The sequence below is a fragment of the Trachemys scripta genome, chromosome 7 (assembly GCF_013100865.1).
Source record: "Trachemys scripta elegans isolate TJP31775 chromosome 7, CAS_Tse_1.0, whole genome shotgun sequence".
NCBI lineage: Eukaryota > Metazoa > Chordata > Testudines > Emydidae > Trachemys > Trachemys scripta.
This window is the reverse complement of record NC_048304.1, coordinates 82,840,397-82,862,811: the sequence shown is the minus strand read 5'-3', so window position 1 is coordinate 82,862,811 and position 22,415 is coordinate 82,840,397. Positions and strand designations below refer to the sequence as shown.

General features: G+C 44.5%; 1 protein-coding gene across 2 annotated transcripts; it reads right to left on the bottom strand.

The window, feature by feature from the left end:
* Window positions 1-1,167: 1,167 nt before the first annotated feature.
* KIFBP (kinesin family binding protein) lies at window positions 1,168-22,356 on the bottom strand. Of its 2 annotated transcripts, none has more exons than XM_034775995.1 (7): window positions 21,849-22,356; window positions 18,655-18,753; window positions 12,447-12,526; window positions 12,168-12,351; window positions 9,104-9,188; window positions 5,324-5,451; window positions 1,168-2,632 (listed from the first exon to the last, which is right to left on the bottom strand). In XM_034775995.1, exons 1-7 carry the CDS (start codon window positions 22,215-22,217, stop codon window positions 1,754-1,756), a joined length of 1,824 nt encoding a protein of 607 aa, XP_034631886.1. In that variant the 5' UTR covers window positions 22,218-22,356; the 3' UTR covers window positions 1,168-1,753. The 2 variants fall into 2 exon arrangements, with proteins under 2 accessions (XP_034631886.1, XP_034631887.1); XM_034775996.1 differs by having other exon boundaries at window positions 5,324-5,433.
* Window positions 22,357-22,415: the final 59 nt, after the last annotated feature.

Sequence of the window (22,415 nt, the reverse complement as noted above, 5' to 3'; positions counted from 1 at the left end):
CTATTGAACACCACATCTGATCAATTCCAAAATTTCAGGGAATGTTCTAGGCATGAGTGGCCAGAACCCTACTGATTTTGGCAAAATCAGAAAGCCACAAGGGAGACAAATAACGGGGATCCATTGAGCCCCTGCCATCTATTTAGCATAGCCACAGCTTTAAGCACCTCTGCAATTGTCTACAGATCAAACTGGTTGACAGCAACCATAAAAACTTTCAGCATGACAGTACATTATCTCACCTCTGCTCATCCTCCCCAGAGAGTTTAATATACTGACACTCTCAATGACCTATTCCCAGATAAATAATAATGGTGGTGGGGAGGGGGAAATGGAGGCATACACACAGCCCTTGGGATGGGGAACAACCAGGGGCGGGGGAAGAACGGTGGCCCTCCATTGTGGCAAAGGCACACAGAACTTTTAGTTGGGTGAAAATCGGGGCCCTAGCACAGCGGGGCAGACAGAGCTGCTGGCATGGGAGAAGTGGGAACAGGGTGCACACAGGAGCCCTGCCACAGAGAATGGGGCACATCCAGAGCCCCGGGCCTGGTGGAGGGCTCCAGGGAATCCCTAAAACAGAAGGGGATGGGAGGGTCACACAGAGCTCATGGGGGCATTGGAGGAATGAAAGGAGGCCCTGGTATATGCAGTGAGCTCAACCTAGACAAGCTATGAAGTGTGCGAGCCCTTCAGTAGCTAAAGACATGAAAATTCCTCAGACAAATGCAGTTTTAAGACACCTTTATACTCTTTCAATCCTAGGGCTGGCCTGGGTCTGAGCTGGCCAAGGTCTGAGCTGGCCCTTCATGAAAATTAGAACAGCTATTGCAATACTGTAACTTATGCCTAGTTAGTCAAAATGCTGTTCTGGTAGTTGGAGATCACTGAAATAGAGGGATGCCCCGTGCCCTGTCAATCTCCTGAGGTGGCATAGAACCAGCACACCTTTCATGGGGTATTTGATCATTTATTTCTTATTTTCCTGTTCTGGATATGTTGGTGCCAGTCTATTGGTACAACCGTTAAAAGTCATACAGGATTATAGAGTTTTTCAGCTAGTTAAAACTTAAGATATTTTAGTTTCCTGCAAAAAGTGGGACAGGATTCTACTGTTAATCAGGTCTTAAACAAAAATTAAATCATCAGAAGGACTCAGTGAAAAAGTTTAGTCAAGCAACTCCATTTATTGAGCCTCTAAGAGGTCTCTGTTTTAATTGCAACAAAAGTCACTTCGCAACATACAAAATAAATACAGGACACAATTATGATAAGGCTCCTTTCCATATGGCTAATCTTGGGAGCATGGGTTAGAAAGACTAAAATCCTGTCTAGTAGACAGAATGCATGCCTAAAGCCTGATTCTTAGAAAAGGTTTCTAGGACCAGTCAAGCTACCCAAAAGGTTCCCTTAAAACAAACATCTGAAGTACAACACTACATTTAGAAACTGAATTATGTACTGGAGGAAGAAAGTAAGGCAGGAAGAGCTTGTATTTACATAAAGAGCATGCAATACAGATCATCAAATGGACATTCACTTTACATTTAGAGTTTATACCGTTAGCATGGGTGAGGAACTAAACTAGACAGTTCTCAATTTTAAAAAGGCTCTATGGTGCCTACCATATTGGATCTTATAGCTGCAGACATCTGACTGCTAAGGGCAACAACAAGGTATGGAAACTGTCCCGAAATACGTTTGATAGAGATCATTTTAATATTGCACATTTCCATTCATTGAAGACAAGGGTTTAACTGAACGGAGACAGTTTGGCTTTTAGCCTCTCCATTCTTGTTGGAAGCAGACCGACCATTTCTTTACTGAGTTCTAGTTCAGTTTCTATGGCCTGGACAGCTTCTGGATGCTTCTCACAATAGTCTACTAGAAATGTGTAATATTCCAATGAGGTCTGCATATTCTCCAATTGTTTCTTGCCATCAGAAGTAATAAGCTTGCCATATAATCGTGCAATGTGAAATTTGGCCACCATTGCAGGGCGAAGAACATCATCCTCAAGTTTTTCAGGAAATATCTTATCTGGGTTCCTCAAAGAATCTAAGAAGAGTTCATAGTACTTGACTGCTAACTGAGCCAGAGAATTAATTTTTTTTATAGTATGAGAGTCGAGTTCCTCTAGCCTGTTACCAATAGCTACCTTTAAATCCATCATCTCATAATAGGTGTCCGCTAATTCAAACTGAAGCTGCCTACTTATCAGCAGGTAATACTGTGGATTCAAATCCACGTACATGGGCTCCAGCATATCTATTCTACGCTTGTGCATCTTGCAGCGTCTCTCATAATCTTCTTCAAAGAAAGCAAGCACCTTAAACAAGGCACTGTGGTCCTGAACAATTTCAATATGGTCAGTAACATAGCCATCAAACTGAAAGAACTCTTTTGCTTCATGAACATAATTCTGACCCACTAGGAAGACTTCTCTGGCTTCTTGAAAATCTAAAGGACATATACAGCTCACTTTTTCTTCTGTGGCTAATATAGAGTCACATAGATCACTGGTTCCAAAGAGGACAGCTTTCTTCCTGCCCTTCTCTTTTTCGTCTTCCTCTTTTTTCCTTTGGGCTTTAAGTTCTGATTGCCTGTCTGGATCCAACTCTCCGATATTATCCTAAAAATGACAGAGCATGTTAGTTTAAAATACATGTGGCTACAGAGAATAATATGCATTGAAGCTGCTTTTAATTACAGTCCTCATGCAAACAGAAGTTTGCAACAGCAAGACAAGAGAGTGGGCATGTTAACATTAAAACTTATGCTCACTAAACTAAACGTAATTATGATCTTACCTCTGTAGTGCATGAGATTTATTTAACATGGATATTTTAGAAGTGTGTCTCCACCCCACAGGGTTTTTGTATCCAGACAGACATTGGAGCTGGAGCCCTTTAAGGCCTCACTTCAACAAAGTACTTTCAGCACCTTCTTAATGGGCACTGTATAGTCCCATTGGAAGTCAATGGAACTATTTGAATGCTTAAGTGCTGAATAAGGATCACATTACCCACATGCTTACACTTCGTCCTTGCCTACAATACAAAGTTTTGTTGGCAAAAGTTATGCCTCTTTAATTAAAGTGCTTTAAATAAAACCGCTGTTGTATGTCCACACTAACTCCTTATGTCGGCAGAGCACATCCACACTAACAGCTCTTGCATCGACAGAGAGCAGTGCACAGTGGGTAGCTATCTCACAGTGCAATTAGGGTGACCAGATCACCCAAGTCAAATATCAGGACGTGGGGGGGAGGGAGGAGGGTGATGCGGGGGGAGGGGGCGGGTGGCAGGGGGGGAAAAAAACCCACCCTTCCTCCACAAGCACTGGAGGGAGGCCCAGGAGACGCAGGGGGAGCGCGGGGCCAGGGTGAGTGAGAGTCCAGCCTGGCCCCAAGCAGGCAGGACTCAGTCAGACGGTAGGGAGAGTAGGGGGGCGGCCGCCCACGGTGCCAGGCGGCGGCTGTTCTCCCCCCGTGGGCAGCGGGACTCGGGAGCAGCCGCTGCTGCAGCTCCCACTGCCACGGGGGGAGGAAGCAGCCAATGGCCAAGCTCGGCAGCTGTGGCTCTGGCGCCCGGGCCTGCTGCGGGGACCCAGCAGTGTGCATGCTGCGACCAGCCCAGCCCCTGGCCAGTTGCGTCTGGGCTGCTGCCCAGCTGGTGTTATCCCACGGCGGCCCTGGAGTGGGGGCAGCAGGCCCCAGTCCCCCCGTCCCGCTCGGGTCCCACAGGGGAAAGAACGGGGCTGGGCTGCCGATGCCTCCCCCCCAGGGCCGTTGCGGGATAGCACCAGCTGGGCAGCAGCCCAGACGCGACTGGCCAGGGGCTGGGCTGGTCGCAGCGTGCACGCTGCTGGGTCCCCGCAGCAGGCCCAGGCGCCAGAGCCGCAGCTGCCGAGCTTGGCCATCGGCTGCTTCCTCCCCCCGTGGCAGCAGGAGCTGCAGCAGCAGCTGCTCCTGAGTCCCGCTGCCCGGGGGGGGCGGAGAACAGCCGCCGCCTGGCACCGGGGGCGGCCGCCCCTCTCCTCTCCCTACCGCCCAACTGAGTCCTGCCTGCACTCGGGGCCAGGCCAGATTCTCACTCACCCTGGCCCCGTGCTTTCCCTGCCTCTCCGGGCCTCCCTTCAGCACTTGTGGAGGGAGGAGGAATGGTGAGCCTGGGGAAGAGGCGGGGATTCGGGGAGGGAGCCAATCAGGGCAGGAGGGGGTGCGCGAGCACTTCTGGGCTCCGGAGCATTTCCTTGTTTGTCCAGTGTCCTGACCGCACATCGGTCGGGACGCGGGACAAACAAGGAAATATCAGGACAGTCCTGATAAAATTGGGACGTCTGGTCACCCTAAGTGCAATTGGCTGCAGGGTGTTTTGGGAAGGGTCTGCAATGACTCATGGGGCAGATACAGCATCACATGATGCATGTTTCTCAGTCCCATCGTTACAGTGGCATCCTAGTAGATTGTTAGCCCCTTTTTCAACTGAAGTGCGTGGAGGGAGGGAGAGGAGAGTGGAGTGTCTGGGGCAGGGGAATGTCAAAGCAGCACAGCAGTCCCTTTCCCCCCCAACCTCGCCCATCCCCCAGCAGCAGTCTGCCTGCCACAGTGTTCCTAGTGCAGAGCAGACAGGAGCATTCCAGGTTAATGATTTGCTCTTTGTTCCCCAAAGGGAGCAGCACACTCAGCTGTCAGATACTTCCCCAGAGCTTTGAAAGGGGAGGGGCACACGCCTGCAGGGCAGCAGAGATCAAAACAGTGAGCAGCCAGTTATGTGGACAAAACAAACAGCAGTATCTGCTCTGTCGCTTTAACTCTGCCGCAAAAAGCTTTAGTCCTCTTGTTGAGGTGGTTTTGTTTTGCCACCAAAAGTAGCTTTTTAGCGTGTATGCCCTCCCGTTTTGTTGGCAAAAGGCAGCTTTTGCGCAAAAAAAAAAAAAAAAAAAAAAAAACACTCTGCAGGGTAGACAAGGCCTCAAACAAACATTTGTATGCTCTGCTGAATTAAAGCCTAAGAATGGGGCTTTGTGGGCGAAGATCAGGGAGACTTGTAAAGTTGCTATGTTCCATTAATCAACCGGCAGGGCTAAGCAAAGTGCTTGTTTCTGATCCAGTCTCCATACTTATTAGTAATAGAACAGCTTTATTCAAGGGTTAGCAGTTTTTAGAATATGTACAGCCTAGAGTTCAAATATTTGTCTCCTGATTACTGGCTGTGCAACTATGCATCCTTAATGACTGGTAGTGAAGTTATTCCTGTTATTTATAAACGAAGTTTTTGTTGATTCTGTTCACAATTGTTTAAAAGTAATCGTTGATTACCTCAAGTGATTTACGAGCACTCTGCAAAAGAGTCAAGCAGTACTTAATCCAACATCTTGCAATTTCAGCTTTTCTCTGTCGAAGATCCTGTTGGTCTTGTTCTGTTTCATCTGATAAAAAACACATATCAAATAAAAGCAGGGGAGAAGTGAAGTATTCCAGCTCAAATGTTACATTCAATGAAAGAATGATCATTTACGTTGATCAGGATATTTTTCTGTCTTTCCCTTATAGTTTTAAGAGTGCAAAGGTTGTAATCCCTAACCCTAGCAGACTCAGAAGTGTGTGATTACTGTGGCTCCATCAAGTATTGCCTTTAAAAACAGTTTAGATATGTAACAGGAAGACCACCTGGACTTGGAGTTTTTCCAGAGTATAACAAACAGATTTGTTTTCTATTCTAAAGCGAGACCCCATCTGCCCTTCAAAAACAACCGTAACAGCAAAGCTGCTCTCTAGAATGATTAACACACTGTTTGCTCTTGCAACAGTCCTAAGAATTATAGTGAAATAGAGAGAGTGTCAAATTGAGGAAGTAGAATCCGTGGCCAATCAAAAGTATAGGAACAGGAAGACTTGCTAGCCCACAAACTCTTACGCTCTCCTCCTCTCCCCAAGTTCCCCACCACAATCACAATTTGCAACACTGTTGACGTCTCAACACAGGCACCAAAGATTGAACGGACGTTAAAACTGAACTATCCAATCACCTCTAGGGGAAGTGGAGACAAATTAGTGGGCCAGTGTGGGGAAGCTTCAACTGCTGACACCGCCATTCTTGTTCTCTGGATACAAAGGATGCTTCAGTCTCCAGTGCCGTTAAATTGGTACCTTTCACAGGCACTACATTCACTTTTTTTTTTTGGGGGGGGGGGGGGGGGGGGGGGGGGGAAGGGCACGGCAGGAAAAAGTTGAAGGAGAATTCTCAATAGCCTCAAAGTGACCTCCATTTATTCATTAGTTTAAGAATCCCTGCACTGTACACAGCGGATAGTTTTGGCTTTGTTTTACTAACAACAGAATTTAGATATGTTCCATTCACATGCTTGCGGGTGTCTGTTCTTTAAGCAGGTGTTCTTATTAGCAAGTACTAAGGTGAAGTAACTCTAGACCTTGACTGACCAATCCAGCCTTTTCTCCTTTAAAAGAGATTTGATGAATTACAGCTATTTCATATGCAGAAGTGTGACACATCACTGACTGATAAAGCTCCTACCTTGAAAATCTGAGTGAGTGAAACTTATTCCCATGTTTTAGATCTCAGAATTTTCAATATGATGATTTTCATAGTACAGTGGCTTAGGATATAAAACTTAAGAGGAAGGGAAGAGGAGAAAAAAAAAAACAGGAGGAATGCCCAGCATGCTGTAATAAATATCACTTTGCACTTGTATAGCATCTTCCATCCAATGATCTCAAATCATTAGCCTCCTCATCTATGTGACAGAAGTATCATTATTCCTATTTAACAGATGAGAAACTGAGGCACAGGGAGGTTAAACAATTTGCCCAAAGTCACACAGGAAGATTTTGGCAGACTTGGAAAGAGGACCCTTGTCTCTAAACCCTCAGTCCTGTACTGGATGTAGAGACCATCACTGCCCATATACTTCTCTGTTATTATGTAATCGTGTTTATTACAGTAGTGACTAAGGGACAGCCAAGAAAAGGGCCCCCACTGTGCTCAGTTCTGTACAGAATAGACGACGACCCTTGCCCTGAAGAGCATACAGTCTAAATAAACAAGACAGACATATGGTGGACTCCTCGTTTTTTTAGGGTGGAGGAAAGGGTCTGACACATAAGCAAAGTGAACAGCATGATGGCAGCAAACATCATGTTAGTTCCACCATTATCTTTTTTTTTTTTTTTTTTTTTTTTTTTTTTTGAGGGGGAAAGTTTAGTTTGGAGGAGATAAGCAAGAAGGGAAGGGGGAAAAAGAAGGTAAGACGTCAAGTGTGGAATGAAGCTCAGGTGAAGAGACTGAGGGTGGGAGTGAGAGTCAATCAGCACAGAGCAGAGGAAGTCCAGTCACAACTGTAGAGTTCTCAATGTCCAAAGATTCCTTCTTTGGTTCCTACCAGATGGAGTCTCCTCTCTGCGACTCACAGGACAGTAGGAGAGATGCAGGCCCCAGAGTGTGAACATGTGGCCTCCCCTGCACAGTTCTGGGTACTGCAAGGTTCTGGGAGGGAAAGGTGGCTCTGGCGGGGTCCCATTTTACTCCTCCCCGCCACAGTGCAGCAGTTCCAGCTTTGTCTGCTTCTACTCCTACTGGCTAGGATCTCTGGGTGGCTTCCTTGGTGAAAGCATACCACATTTCTGACCCCAATGTCACCCTAGTCATCCAGACAGTAACACAGTCAAGTGACCATGGCAATCTAGATGCGTGAATTCACAGCTGTCAAATATTTCATATTTATTTTAAGATGTCTTGACAGACCTCTACGATTAGTACAACCCAATATTTTGTAAAGTCTTAGGTTTCCTTATCTAAAATGGCTCTTGCACACCCTGCCTCCTAAAAATGTAGTTAAATTGGCTAGATGAGATACAATGGGTGACTCTATATAGATTTTTGTCCATTTTCAAGTTTCCAAAAAATGTCGTAAGTGATGACATTTATACATTGTGCAACCCAGCTGACTGAACTCTGGTTAAAGGGAGTTTGGCTGTGTTCCCTTCAGCCGTATTCTACCCTTGAATAACAATACGAATTGGATTTAAGGGGACTACATTCCAATTAGCATGAACCCTTTAAAACTAGCTAACATTCACTGCAACAACGGCAGGCTAGGGAAATCCAAAAATGCAGCCCTTCTGAATGCCAGCACAATCTGCCATGAGTCTAAAGCCTCATTTATCTGAAGCTTTCAGTTGTCCAAGACTTTGAAATGCCCAGGGCTGTGTGCAGATGTGGAAACCAAAGCTTACCATTTTACAGGAAGTAATGGGAGAGGTAGGATGTTTCAAGTAGCACAGCTATAGTCATGTGACCATGACCCTTCAGAAGTATGGCTGTCTCTTTAGGAGGGTACGTTCTTTTCCACTTGATTTTGTTAATTTAAGAGTTGTTTATTTCATTACACCAATACAAAGTTAGTCAAGGATGATGACGACGACAACTTCATAAATACCATCTAATGAGATTGCTTCACGTCAAGTGACAAATTGTAGGGTGTTTTATATGGAACTGCTTTTATGCTGAAGTCTTCATTTTAAGCCTATTCTTAGGAAATGTCTTCTCGCATAAGATTCGTTTAACAGTTTTCATTTAGGGATTGCTCTAAACAGATTATACACTGTATTGTAAATGTGAGCCAGAATTTAAAAAAAAAAAAAAATTAAGGGTGAGAAATATCCCCCCATACTCCTGAAAACATCTGGGTGGAGATGTTCAAATTTTAGACCTGCCCCAGTGTTTTTCCCCATCCTCCTGGCAACTTCTAACATCTGTTAATTTTACAAAACACAACCCACTAAAGTATCACGTGACTCTGGTGAAATTCCTGAATAAGCAGCAATAAGTATCTGAGCTTTTCTCAAGGTATTTATATGTACCAAATATTAAGAACTGTTATGCGTACAACTTAAAAATCTTGGTTTAATGGTAGTACTGGTATAAGGAAAGATAATTAATTCTCTTAAAAGGAACTGGAAGTACTATTAGAGCTCCCAACTGAGGAGCACATGAGCATTTAACATCCATACTAAAAATGCTTATTTCAAAGCTACTTGATTGAAGCTAACTACCATTAAAACAAAAAACACAAAGCTTACTGTCCTCTGAAGAAGGAACCTGTCCAGCTTGGCTAAAGATGACATTGGCCGCTGCTAAACAGTGTCGAGACTCCATAAAGCATTGCTGTGGGGGAGAGAAAGAGCAGTGTTCCATCATAGGTACAAAACAGCCAATGAGCTGCTACTTTAGACTTAACTAAGTCCCTCAATTTGTATAGTAAGGACATGTGAAGATGGGGAAATTGCAGAATTGAGAGATCCAAGGGCATTTTCCTTTGGACACTAGAAAATATAGGTGTAATACTGTGCAATTTGAAAGGAAAGATGATTTTTTACAAAGGAACAGAGGGTCCTGTGGCACCTTTGAGACTAACAGAAGTATAGGGAGCATAAGCTTTCGTGGGTAAAAACCTCACTTCTTCAGATGCAAGTAATGGAAATCTCCAGAGGCAGGTATAAATCAGTGTGGAGATAACGAGGTTAGTTCAATCAGGGAGGGTGAGGTACTCTGCTAGCAGTTGAGGTGTGAACATCAAGGGAGGAGAAACTGCTTCTGTAGTTGGATAGCCATTCACAGTCTTTGTTTAATCCTGATCTGATGGTGTCAAATTTGCAAATGAACTGGAGCTCAGCAGTTTCTCTTTGGAGTCTGGTCCTGAAGTTTTTTTGCTGTAAGATGGCTACCTTTACATCTGCCATTGTGTGGCCAGGGAGGTTGAAGTGTTCTCCTACAGGTTTTTGTATATTTCAATTCCTGATATCTGACTTGTGTCCATTTATCCTCTTGCGTAGTGACTGTCCAGTTTGGCCAATGTACATAGCAGAGGGGCATTGCTGGCATATGATGGCATATATAACATTGGTGGACATGCAGGTGAATGAGCCGGTGATGTTGTAGCTGATCTGGTTAGGTCCTGTGATGGTGTTGCTGGTGTAGATATGTGGGCAGAGTTGGCATCGAGGTTTGTTGCATGGGTTGGTTCCTGAGTTAGAGTTGTTATGGTGCGGTGCGTGGCTGCTGGTGAGAATATGCTTAAGGTTGGCAGGTTGTCTGTGGGCGAGGACTGGCCTGCCTCCCAAGGTCTGTGAAAGTGAGGGATCATTGTCCAGGATGGGTTGTAGATCACTGATGATGCGTTGGAGAGGTTTAAGCTGAGGACTGTAGGTGATGGCCAGTGGAGTTCTGTTGGTTTCTCTTCTGGGCCTGTCTTGTAGCAGGAGTCTTCTGGGTACACGTCTGGCTCTGTTGATTTGTTTCTTTATTTCCTTGTGTGGGCATCGTAGTTTTGAGAATGCTTGGTGAAGATCTTGTAGGTGTTGGTCTCTGTCTGAGGGGTTGGAGCAGATGCGATTGTACCTCAGTGCTTGGCTGTAGACGATGGATCGTGTGGTGTGACCGGGGTGGAAGCTGGAGGCATGAAGGTAGGGATAGCGGTCGGTGGGTTTTCGGTATAGGGTGGTGTTAATGTGGCCATCGCTTATTTGTACGGTGGTGTCTAGGAAGTGGACCTCCCGTGTAGATTGGTCCAGGCTGAGGTTGAAGGTGGAGTGGAAGCTGTTGAAATCATGGTGAATTCTTCCAGGGTCTCCTTCCCATGGGTCCAGATGATGAAGATGTCATCAATATCGCGTAGGTAGAGAAGGGGCAGAAACTTCAGGACCAGACTCCAAAGAGAAACTGCTGAGCTCCAGTTCATTTGCAAATTTGACACCATCAGATCAGGATTAAACAAAGACTGTGAATGGCTATCCAACTACAGAAGCAGTTTCTCCTCCCTTGGTGTTCACACCTCAACTGCTAGCAGAGCACCTCACCCTCCCTGATTGAACTAACCTCGTTATCTCCACACTGATTTATACCTGCCTCTGGAGATTTCCATTACTTGCATCTGAAGAAGTGAGGTTCTTACCCACAAAAGCTTATGCTCCCTATACTTCTGTTAGTCTCAAAGGTGCCACAGGACCCTCTGTTGCTTTTTACAGATTCAGACTAACACGGCTACCCCTCTGATACATGATTTTTTACATCTACTATGGAATATAGCACCTTCCCACCAAGTATCTGTTCCCACATATCCCATCTCAACCAACAACCCCCACACAGGTAGTCACTGCCTTTTATAGCAGGCCTGAAGCACGAACATTATAAATTCTTTCCATGCAACTCTGACCTATGCTACTGTCACTTCCTGAGGTGTGTGGTAAACACTGTGTTGTGGGGCATAACACAGCCCTGAGCTGAACATAAACTGAGTATACATTATGAGTCAGATTTTGATTCCCTTACTCTCACATTGAGTAGTACTTAAATTGAAGGAATTAACCATCAAGTAATCTCCTCAAAAGGTACAGGAGTGACAAGTTACTGCTGAAACTCTATCCTTAACTGAGTGGTATTGCAGAAGTCTCCAAAGCACCAAACTGTTTTACAGAACACATGAGAATTTGAGTTGTCTTGGGTATGAAAGGTCTCAAAAACAGAAATACGTCACAAAAGCAGTGAGTTGTTTAGTGACAGTGCAGAGACTTTGGAGGCAAACACAACATCCATTATATGATTAATTCTAGTGCTCTCACAACCTTCAACAAATTTTGTGCACATGCTAAAATATCCAAGAACAATTACTTAAAGTGTGCAGTGTAAGACTCAAACCTGAATTTTTTTTTGCTTTGGCTAGATAAGAACTAAGTACTAGTAGAAGATAGTTTGAAAATAATTATTTTCCCTTATGTTTCACCTTAAAAAAAAAAAAAACACCTCATAAGCACCACATCACAAACCACCATTATTATGAATTATTTGTACTACCAGGCCCACTTGTGCTTTAGTTCTTAAGTTTACCCCCTGCTCACTTTTGGCAACATGCTACCATAGGAAGTGGAACCACTGCACTCCCTTAAGACAGACGTTTGACATCTGAGGACTATGTGTGTGTTTAAAGGAGGGCATTTTAAAATCCAGTAGGCACCATATCTCGATGAGCTACTGGAACAGCAACTCTGACTTTGTAGTTACTTTTTATGATTGCAGATTAATAAGTCATAACCATAGCAGAGAACATTTAAATGACAGGTTTCAGAGTAGCAGCCATTAAATGGTTACCTTAGTGAGATAATATTGTGACAAGGTAGCAGCATTCAGAGCCCATTCTACTGGATAGTAGCCGCTGTACTCAAGCTGTCGTTTAAGGGTGGTATGGCAATACTGGGCAGCCTTTTCAATCATTTCCAGGTGTTGGTAGACTTGGGCCAGATAATATAATGTATGGGTATAGGCCTTTTCAAATCTGGGAAGACAATTTGGGTCTTACTTTAGATTTATTTATTTTTAAAAACAGCCATCACACACTCATTTCAAATGTATGCTCTAGTCAGCACCCACCTTTTTGATCTCTCTTGATCTGTAAGTTTTTCTTCTTCAGCCATGAAGTGTTCGTTGGGATCAAGGGGAGGGTTCCCATTCTGAAAAAGAATAGGCAGTATATCCAATACACAACCTATAATTTATTTGGTGATATTGTGCTCCCTCTGCTGGCTGCAGTGTGAAACACACAATGCAAGACCATAAAGACCGGTGAGCTTTTGCAGTTTTTCAATCCCAAATTCAACACTAGACTGTTGATTTTCCACAGAACTTCTGAATGTTGCATTTAATGTGATTTCCTGAAGTCCATGAGATGTTTTTAGAAAAAAGGCAAACAGTATGCCTCACTTTTTCTACTGTGTTATAAAACTACTGTGTGTATTTTTTAAGAATATTACATTGCGACAAACTAATTTACTCTGGATTCATACTGATCTCATGAGAAGTTATTAAATACGTCTACAAATATCAAATAAAGAATTCATTTACCAAGATACACTACCAGCACACACACAAGTATCTTTCACAATATTTCCTGCAGTATAGGCATAAAAAATGCCTAGCAGACCCTATCATGAGGTCTGATCCTGCTAGCATTTACACGTGAAAAGCTTTAATCAGGAGCAGTCACACAGAAATCAATGAACTACTTTGTGAGAGCAATGTCACTCGTGTGAAAGCATAACATTGTCCCTGGAAAGATTATGGGTTCACTCCCCATGAACAATCTCTTGATCTAAGGCCAGTCCACACACTGTTTTTGAAATGGTAAAACTATTTTGGCTAGGAATTATTATTATTATTTTTTTTTTAAACCAAAATAGTTATACTGGTACACGTCATGGTGTGGATGCACTTACATTGGTATAAGGGTGCCTTATTCCAATATATCTTGTTCCCCCTCCCATATGGGAAAAGCTATACAGGTCTAAAGCACCTTTATGCTGATATTGTGTCCATACTAGAGGAGGGTGTATCATATTATATTATACCAGTATATTTAAAGCCCTACAGCATTTGTGTTTAGACAAGCCTTAGAAGCATGAGTCTCTACTGCTTAAGCTATAGCACGTCAGCCCGTTAACATGGAGGCAACAGACTCAAAAATTTCTGTATGTGGTCTAGCCACTGGAAGGGAATAAAGAACACACTGTGTTAGTTGGGTTACACACTCCCCGGGGGCCAGGAAAGCTTGAGATCCACAGCATATCAAATCCCCATATAGCATGGCATTTCTAACAAGGTGCAGTTCAGAGCATTTGCTATTTCAGGTCCCTCCTGTCATCTATACGAGGACAAGAAAGAGGCAAAGAGTGAAAGGATACCACACAAATCTAGCTGCATGACCACAGGTAAAGTGCAATTCATTTTAAAGAAAAACTCCATTGATGTATCAATTTCAGTTTATTAGGTTCAACAGAGAACACCACAACATTCATTCCAAAGAGACCCCTGCTTCCTGAAGAGACTGAACCAAAGAGGAAAGCATCTCTCTTCCACCAGTTTTCAAAGGGGGGGGGGGGGGGGGGGAGTCATAGCTTTGAGTACTGATTTAGATGGATTTAAACATATATTTAGGATGTATGGGAAGTAAATGTAGTTTTGTTCTACATTAACTAGTTTTTGTTCACTCTCTTTATGGAGATGATTTCTGGGGTTTATACAGAATGGTCCTGTATACAGCATCTTGCCATTGTGTCCGTTCCACCTTGCTGTCAGACACAGTTATAGCTAGCACGATTGGGCCATACCATGCCAACACAGTTTATGGCACAACTTTGTCTGTCTGCACCTAACTTGCTTCATAGCGATGTATGTGCCTGCTTTTTATGAAAATTCTGTACACCTACCCAATAGTGCATCAACTGCTGGTGGCACAGGCTGAGGACTGTGGATATTTTTCCAAGATGGCTTCCTCATATCACTTACCATTCTGGAAGTTTTTAAGCATGCCAATATATTAGCCAGTCACGTGTTACATGACATTATGAGCATTTTCAACACTGAGGGTACGTCTACACTACTCACCGGATTGGCGGGTAGTGATCAATCTATCGGGGATCGATTTATCATGTCTTGTCTAGACACGATAAATCGATCCCCGAACGCGCTCCCCATCGACTCTGGAACTCCAACGCTGCGAGAGGCGGAAGCGGAATCGACGGGGGAGCGGACGTCGATCCTGCGCCACAAAGACGCGAAGTCGATCTAAGATACGTCGACTTCAGCTACGCTATTCTCATAGCTGAAGTTGCGTATCTTAGCTCGATCCCCCCTCCCCAGCGTAGACCAGGCCTGAGATCAGTTTAGAAGTGCAACTTGCTGTACTAGTGTACATAGTAGTTTACAAGCTTATTGTCTGATCACTTCAAAAATGAACAGCAGATAAATGTCCCTGTAATAACAGTACTTAGCTCTACATGGATTTTTCATCCATCTCTCTCAAGGGAGGATAAATATCACTACCCTCCTGTTACAGGTGCGGAAACTGAGACACAAAGAGGCAAAGCGACTTACCCAAGGTCTCCACAGCTCAGTGGAAGAGCTGGAACTAGAATCCAAATCTCCAGATGCAAAGCTCAGTACCTTATTTGTTGGGCCACATGGTCTCTGCCAAGCTAAGAGAATAATGTCAAGAGGCAGGAACTTCTGTAACAGGCTTTATTGGTCTACATTCTCAAGACATCCCATGAGGCAGAGGGAATCTGGATCAAGCTCATGATAGTAACACAGAATATGATTGACACATTCAAGTCATTCTGTTCTTTACACTTAGAATAAAACTGAAGACGTGGCCAGAATGGGACTCTCTCTGTGGCAATCCACCTCCCTCTGCCTCCTGGAGAGGGACTGCAAAGAAAGATACAGCAGCTCAGAGAAACACTATTCATGAGAAGTGGGGTAAGGGCTGGGAGAGGGAGTAATATAGCTACCTTTTCCCCCCACAAATTGGGGGGGGAGGGGACGACAGCGCAATAGGCTTGTGCCTTTTACTTGCTTCTTTATTAAAACAACCCTGAAAGTTGTTCGTTGTATATATACATACATACACACACACACACTCTCTCTTATATACTGCTGGTCTTTAATTCAGGTTCTGTCTAGCCTGGAAAAGACGGTGATTGAAGAACTAATGAAGTGATGACATCACAAGACTGCAAAAGCTAAATAACCCAGGGAGGAAAGGACTTTTAGAGTCCATTTGTTTAATCAATGCTTTTTTTTGGTTACACTTGTTTAGGATCAATAACTAACTTTTTTAAATAAAAATTTATTTATTAAAGATGACCACCAGTTCAACTGAGGTGCAAGAGCTCATAATACATTCCCTCAGAGACGCCCAACAAGTTCTTCAGCAAACTCCAGGAGATCAGAGGTCACATTTCTGAAGTTTAAAAAGTTACAGGACTATCTGGACCAGCTCTTTCCAGTCTCTGAATGCTCCCTTCAGATCTCAGGCCTCATACCTATGCTGGATGGAGTTGCATGACTCTCCCGCTCTTAGACCAGGCCCCAGACCCCAGTACCCTTTGAATCAACCGTGATAAGCGAGCAGGTCCAACTGGTCTCAGCACCTGTGTTCTTCTCTTTGGGAGTCTGATCAGTGATGTAAATAGCGTCCAAAGCATTGTTTATTTTGCTGTAGGAACAAAGCATTTTAAGACAGATGTGTGTAGAGTGTTTGTTATCTTACTTAAAAAGCCCTATCATCCTGTGATGGTGACCTAGGCAGGCCTAGCTTCTTCAGACATCCAAGCAGGGTTCTCACGTCTCTGTCTTACTCCTCTGAATAATTACTTTTAATCCTGCCAAGTCTCCTTTGTTCTTGTGAGTTCCTGGGCTTTTTGCCTTATTGGCCAAAACTAGTAAAGTTGTCTGAAGCCAGGATACAGAACCTTAAAACTCCAATTCTGTCACAAGAAGCTTGAAAGCTTTCAAACCCTTTTTTACACCTCATAAAGCAGCAAAAAGTGAATAAACTTGATTTTAAAAGTTCTTTGTACGTTATTTTTAATATTCAAATCTCAGATCCTACCAATCAGGCAGTAAATCCACAACTACACAGTTTAAATGCTGTGTTAAAACTAATCCCAAAATTTAAATGCATGTTAAAACTAATCCCACAAAACAATCTTCCCAAACTGACTATTATTCCAGCTTTCCATCTCAATTCAGTCTTTTCAGAGAAACAGTGGAAGAGCGCCATGGAGTTAAAAGAAAAACAAAACGGCAATCCAGTTTCTAACATCAGAGATAGAACCAACATATGCTTCAGGATCATGCTTATGGTCAAAATCTTGAATTACTCCTGGGGGAATTCTGCACCACTGCGCATGGGGTCCAGACCTTCCATACCCAGATACTCCTGCCGAGCCTCAACCCATACACCCAGAATCCCTCCAGCACGCCATACCTCAACCCCTTCATTTGGAGCCCCCCGAACCCAGACCCCCTGCCTCCAGACCCCCATCCCTGCACCCTAGACCACCCCCCACTGAGCTCACTACATCCCTGCATCTGAAACCCCATCCCCAAGCCTGTGCATGCAGATCCCCCCACACCTCGACCTCCCACTGAGCTGCCTGCACCCAGATTGTCCCACACAGAACCCTCTCACCACACATCTGGATGCCCCCACACTGAGCCCCTTCACACTTGGATCCTGCCTGACTGAGCCTTCCTGCCCCACACCTGGTGTGCCTAGCACAGAGGAGCAGGGCCCCAGGGTGTTTCTGGGACAGGCCCAGGCCTTCTGCTGTGTCAGGGTCGGGTGCAGCCTCACCGCTGAATCCGTGTCCTGGGGGTGGGGAGGCTGCAGAGTGATCTCCCACCTTCGTGCAGCCAATGGTCTGTGCTCCCCATTGCCCTGCTGGAGCCTCCACATTTATTTATTGACAAATTAAACGTGCAGAATTTTAAACTATTGTGTGCAGAATTTAATTTTTTGGTGCAGAATGCCCTCAGGAGTATTGAATACAGGTTGTCATGTACACAGCATCAATGCCAGAAATGAGTGTCAGGTATTAACTGGGAGACATTTTTTAAAAGTTCAGTCTTCAAAGACAGAGAGGCCAAAAATTTGTAAATACCAAATTGTAATTGGAGGGATTTCCCCACCTCCCAGTGCATTGAATTGCAGTGTATTATGGTTTTCTTCAAAGTCACAAAAGGTGAATTATTAATGCAGAAAGCGGTCTTTGAGGCAATCACAATGTATAAATAGCTCTGCAAAGAGCATAACAAAAGCCCTGTTCTGCCATTGCTATCACACAGCAGAGTCAACAACTCAGGCCTTGTCTACACTGCCACTTTACAGCGTGGCAACTTTTTCAGTCAGGGGTGTGAAAAAACACCCCAGAGTGCTGCAAGTTTCAGCGCTGTAATGTGGCAGCGTGGACAGTGTTCCCAGTGCTGGTAGCTACTCCCCTCGTGGAGGTGGGTTTTTTTTATAGTGCTGGGAGAGCTCTCTCCCAGTGCTGGTGCCATGACTACACAGCCACATTAAAACACTGTCGCGGCAGTGCTTTAACATTGCTAGTGAAGACATGCCCTTAGATTGTTTAATATGCATAAGGAGTTTGATCATTAACAAGACTGCCTGAGACACACAAGAACCTTTCTGAAAGAAAACTAAATGCATGCAGCACTATAAATTGTCACAGTCAATCGATGCAGACAGTTCAGGAGTATTTAAGATTAACCCTTTTCCTTGTTAACTAAAATAAATGGTTTGAAGTCTCTCATGGCTCTGCAGTACTATCAGTATGAAGTTAAGTAGAGTTAGTGGAAGCTAGATTCCATCTGGTTTTAATTCTGGCTAAAAAACTTCCAACATTGATTATTTTACTTATTTTAGTATTTAAGCAGAGTTCATTTGCTGATTATTAAACCAGCATTGAAACTATCATGAATCACAGATCTCAGTTCCCCGTAGTGCTAGCAACACACATTATGACACTTTTCAGAAGCACAGTAGCTGCCAGCAGGAAGCTCAGAAATTCATGCTTCACGAAGATGTTTTTCAGAAAAAAATATTCACTATGTATATTTAACAAGAAATGCCTCTGCATGTGAAGGCTTAAAAATGATGTTCTTCTGCCAGATGCAGTCTTCAGGAAAATGGCCATCTTTTACCATCTACAGTGCTGACTAGCATCTCTAGGTGCTGCCATAACACAAATAAATAATAGTGCAGTGCAAGTGTAAAATAAGCTGTTAACAGTACCTCTTTCATGTACTGATTATACAACGCCTCTGCAGATTCCAAGTAAGTCTGTGCTGTTTTAATTTCACCTCTTTCAGACCACAGGATACCCAAATTGTTCTATAAATGTAAAAGGAAGAAAGGGGGAAAAGGAAAAGAAGAAAAAAAAAAAAAGTTATTTTCCAGTATTTCCCATTCCCAACAACAAAGTTCTCTAAACACAACCAAATTCCACCCCAACACACACAGCCTATTTGAGTCAATGGGATTTACTGCCTTTGGAGAAAAAGGATTGTACTTGGCCCATAGTTTTTACCTTGAGTTGTCTAAAGATGCCTTATCACACTATAGCAAACATGAAAATAAAGACCCAAACATACAGAAAATTACATGTTTATGTATTTCTTATTATTTCAGATATATGTTTAAACAGATGCTCTCTCTCTCTCATAGTTCTATTTCTGATTCACCCTGCAATTAAGTCATAGCATCAGTGTGGTCATAAAAATGACCAGGAAGTTAGAAATTCAGTATTATGACTTCAAGGCTGGATAAAATAGGATGAGAAGTTGAGCTAGGAAAGAGCAGATGATGTTTAAATAAGCATCTTCATTGATAGGCAAAGGTGGAAAGAAAAGTTAAGAAGTACAAGTTAAGGGATGGGTATTTTAGACCTAAAACACAATTCACATGGCAACATTTCTTACATTGCTTCTGGAGGCTCTCCAATTTCAAAGAGCTTCTCCAAGTGTATCATTAAGAATTTAGCATTCATAAACATTCCAAGTTGGACACACACTAATTTGGTTTCTATATTTGCTCATTTGAAAAGGCAAGTCTTAATATATAACTAGAGAGGGGTAAAAGTGGAATTCTATCAAGTTGCCTCTGCAGCTGGCCCATTCAAATTAGCCTTCTTTTAAGAGCATCAGACTGTGTGGTGCTCATGAAGAGAAACACTAAGTCCATGGGACTGGATGTACAGTGTAACAGGCAAAATCAGACAGCAATCATCTCGTATGGCACTATGCAGAAGAGCACAAATCAGAGACAGGGCCATAGGAATTGACCTGATAAAAGGAACTCTGTACCAGTGCTTCCACAGTAGAGGTCAGTACAAAGAAAGCATATAAAGCACTTAAAAAACAAAACAACAAAAAACAATTCTGTAGATTATTGCTTGTACTGCAGTATTTACGTTGCCGTCCTTTACATGTCCAAGGTTTGTTACAGCCTGTGAGATTGTGTTAGACACAATCCCAGTCAGACACCATGATTTCTAGTTGTGTTATTTGGCATACATTGTCCAGTGCTAGGAACAAGAGCATCATCTGGCAACAGAACTTCTAATAGCATTGGAAACAGCTCTGGATACAGCAAAAAAGAGAGGTGTGAAACAGCAGGAAAAAAAGACAGTGTATCCAGAAGATAGCACCTGTCTGTTACAAACAAGCAACATTTACAAAAGTCAATTCAGAAGCAGAGCTGAATCCTTGGCCTAAGGCAATAAAAATTAAAAAACTCTGACATGATGTAAACTTGTGTAGTTGTGACCCTTTTAGTTACTGGTGGGACACTAACCCATTTTGAATGGTTTCTGAATAAGCCTGTAACTTTTAAATGACAGGTTTATAGTGTTGAGTATAAGCCCTACCCAAGTTGTCACACTGGAAGACAGTGACCACACACAAATGCAACCTTGAAAATTTCAGGTAACCCACTTGACTACAAGTAGTCATTTTTTCTGACTGGTATGTAGTCTCTCTCCACTATCCCCTATTACAGGGTGCCCAACCTGGGGCTCCAGAGCCACATGCGGCTCTTCGGAGGTTAATATGCTGCTCCTTACCTAGGCACTGATTTCAGGGCTGGAGCTATAGATGCTAACTTTCCAATGTGCAGGAGGTGCTCACTGCTCAACCCCCTGCTCTGCCCCCACTCCACAAGAGTTTTTTAAGGTCAGGCTTGACAAAGCCCTGGCTGGGATTATTCAGTTGGGAACTGGTCCTGCTTTGAGCAGGGGGTTGGACTAGATGATTTCCTGAGGTCCCTTCCAACCCTGATATTCTATGATTCCACCCCTTCCCCCAACACCCCTGCCGTGCCCTCGCTCCTTGCCCCTCCCCCACATAGCCTCCTGCTCACATGAAACAGCTGATGGGGGGAGGGGCTGATTGGGGGTGAGGTCTGCCAGCAGGCAGGAGGCACTAGGGAGTGGATGGGGGGGGGGCTGCTGATGTATTACTGTGGCTCTTTGGCAATGTACATTGGTAAATTTGGCTCCTTCTAAGGCTCAGGTTGGCCACCACTACCCTATTATAATAATTTTGCAGGGCTTCACAAGGAGACAGTTATTATTAGGTTGTCTGTTATGGTTAGATCAGCTAGCTGTTGTAAGGACATCTGAATAGTCGTTATGTTTAAGACATCTTCTTTTAAGACAGCTTCTTTTAGGAGATGTAAAAATTGAGTAAAGACTGGAACATCTCTGAGAGCGTACATGTATTTGGTAACCATTCTGAAGGGAATATACAGAGGAGAATGAAATTATTGTAAGGAAATTAATAGTATTTGCAAAACTCCACTCACTCGGACAGGGTAATATACCTACGGTATTATATTACCCTAACGTTAAAGAGCAGGCAAACAGATTAACTGCAACAATAAATTCTCATCACAATTTTGCAATGCAACTTTATATTTTCAAAGCACTGTTTAAATAGTAACTAGCATAGCCCTAAGATTGCAGCATTTCAATAGCTCATATCGCCACTTACACTGTTAATGTCATCCTAAGCATCACAAATAAAACGGGCCCCGCTCTGGCAAGGTTTATATGCTACGCTGCCTACGGTCAGGAACACCTCAACTCTGCAAATGGGGTATCTACGCAAACCTACTTCAAGTCCCAAATAGCACGATGCTCCATATCGATTGGAGACTGCCGCCATCCAGAATCACACTCCCACCAGCCGGAGTCAGGAGCGAGTCCCGCCCCCCGTTGCCCAGAGGTGCTGGCCGCCGTTCACGGCGAGACAAGTCACCACAGTGGGAACCAGAGGGCAACTCAGTCAAACCCTCGCCCGCCAGGAGAATCAAGCCAGGGTCTGCCATCCGCCTACGGGCGCCCACCCGCCTTGAGCCGCGGCAGAAGCTCATCGGCTCGGCACGGCACGGCCCGTCCCGGGGCGCCCAGGGCGGCGGCCGCTCCCTACCTGGGCCTGGATGTAGAGGGAGACGCAGTCCCGGGAGAGGCGGTGGCGCTCCAGCAGCCGGGTGCACTTCAGCAGATGCTCCTCGCCGGCAGAGAGCTCCTCGGTCTCGGTGTGATTCACCCCCAGCTCGTACTCCACCACTGCCAGCCGCACGGCCCGCAGCGCCGCCGCCTCCACTGCGGGGGCGCCCTCGGCCTCGGCCGCCTCCTCCGAGCCCAGCAGCTGCCTGATCTCCTCCAGCAGCTCCCGGGCGCCGTACTTGGAGCGGTAGGGCTCGTTCTCCGGGTCCTTCTTGGACTCCACGTTGGAGAGACTCAGCGAGCTGCGGAACTTCTCGCAGAGCGAGGCCCAGCCGGCGGGCGCTGCCATCTTCCTCGCCGGGCCCAACGCCACCCGCCACTGCGACCCACCGCCTGCTCGGCTCGGCGTTTTAGAGCGGACACGTGACACTCAGTGAGCAATCAGGACGCTGGGATGTCTGCCCTCCACTGTCATGACGCCCGACCCTAACGTTCGGCTCGTACCACGCCCCACCCTCACGACAGGCGGCGCGCTTTCGCCGAGCGC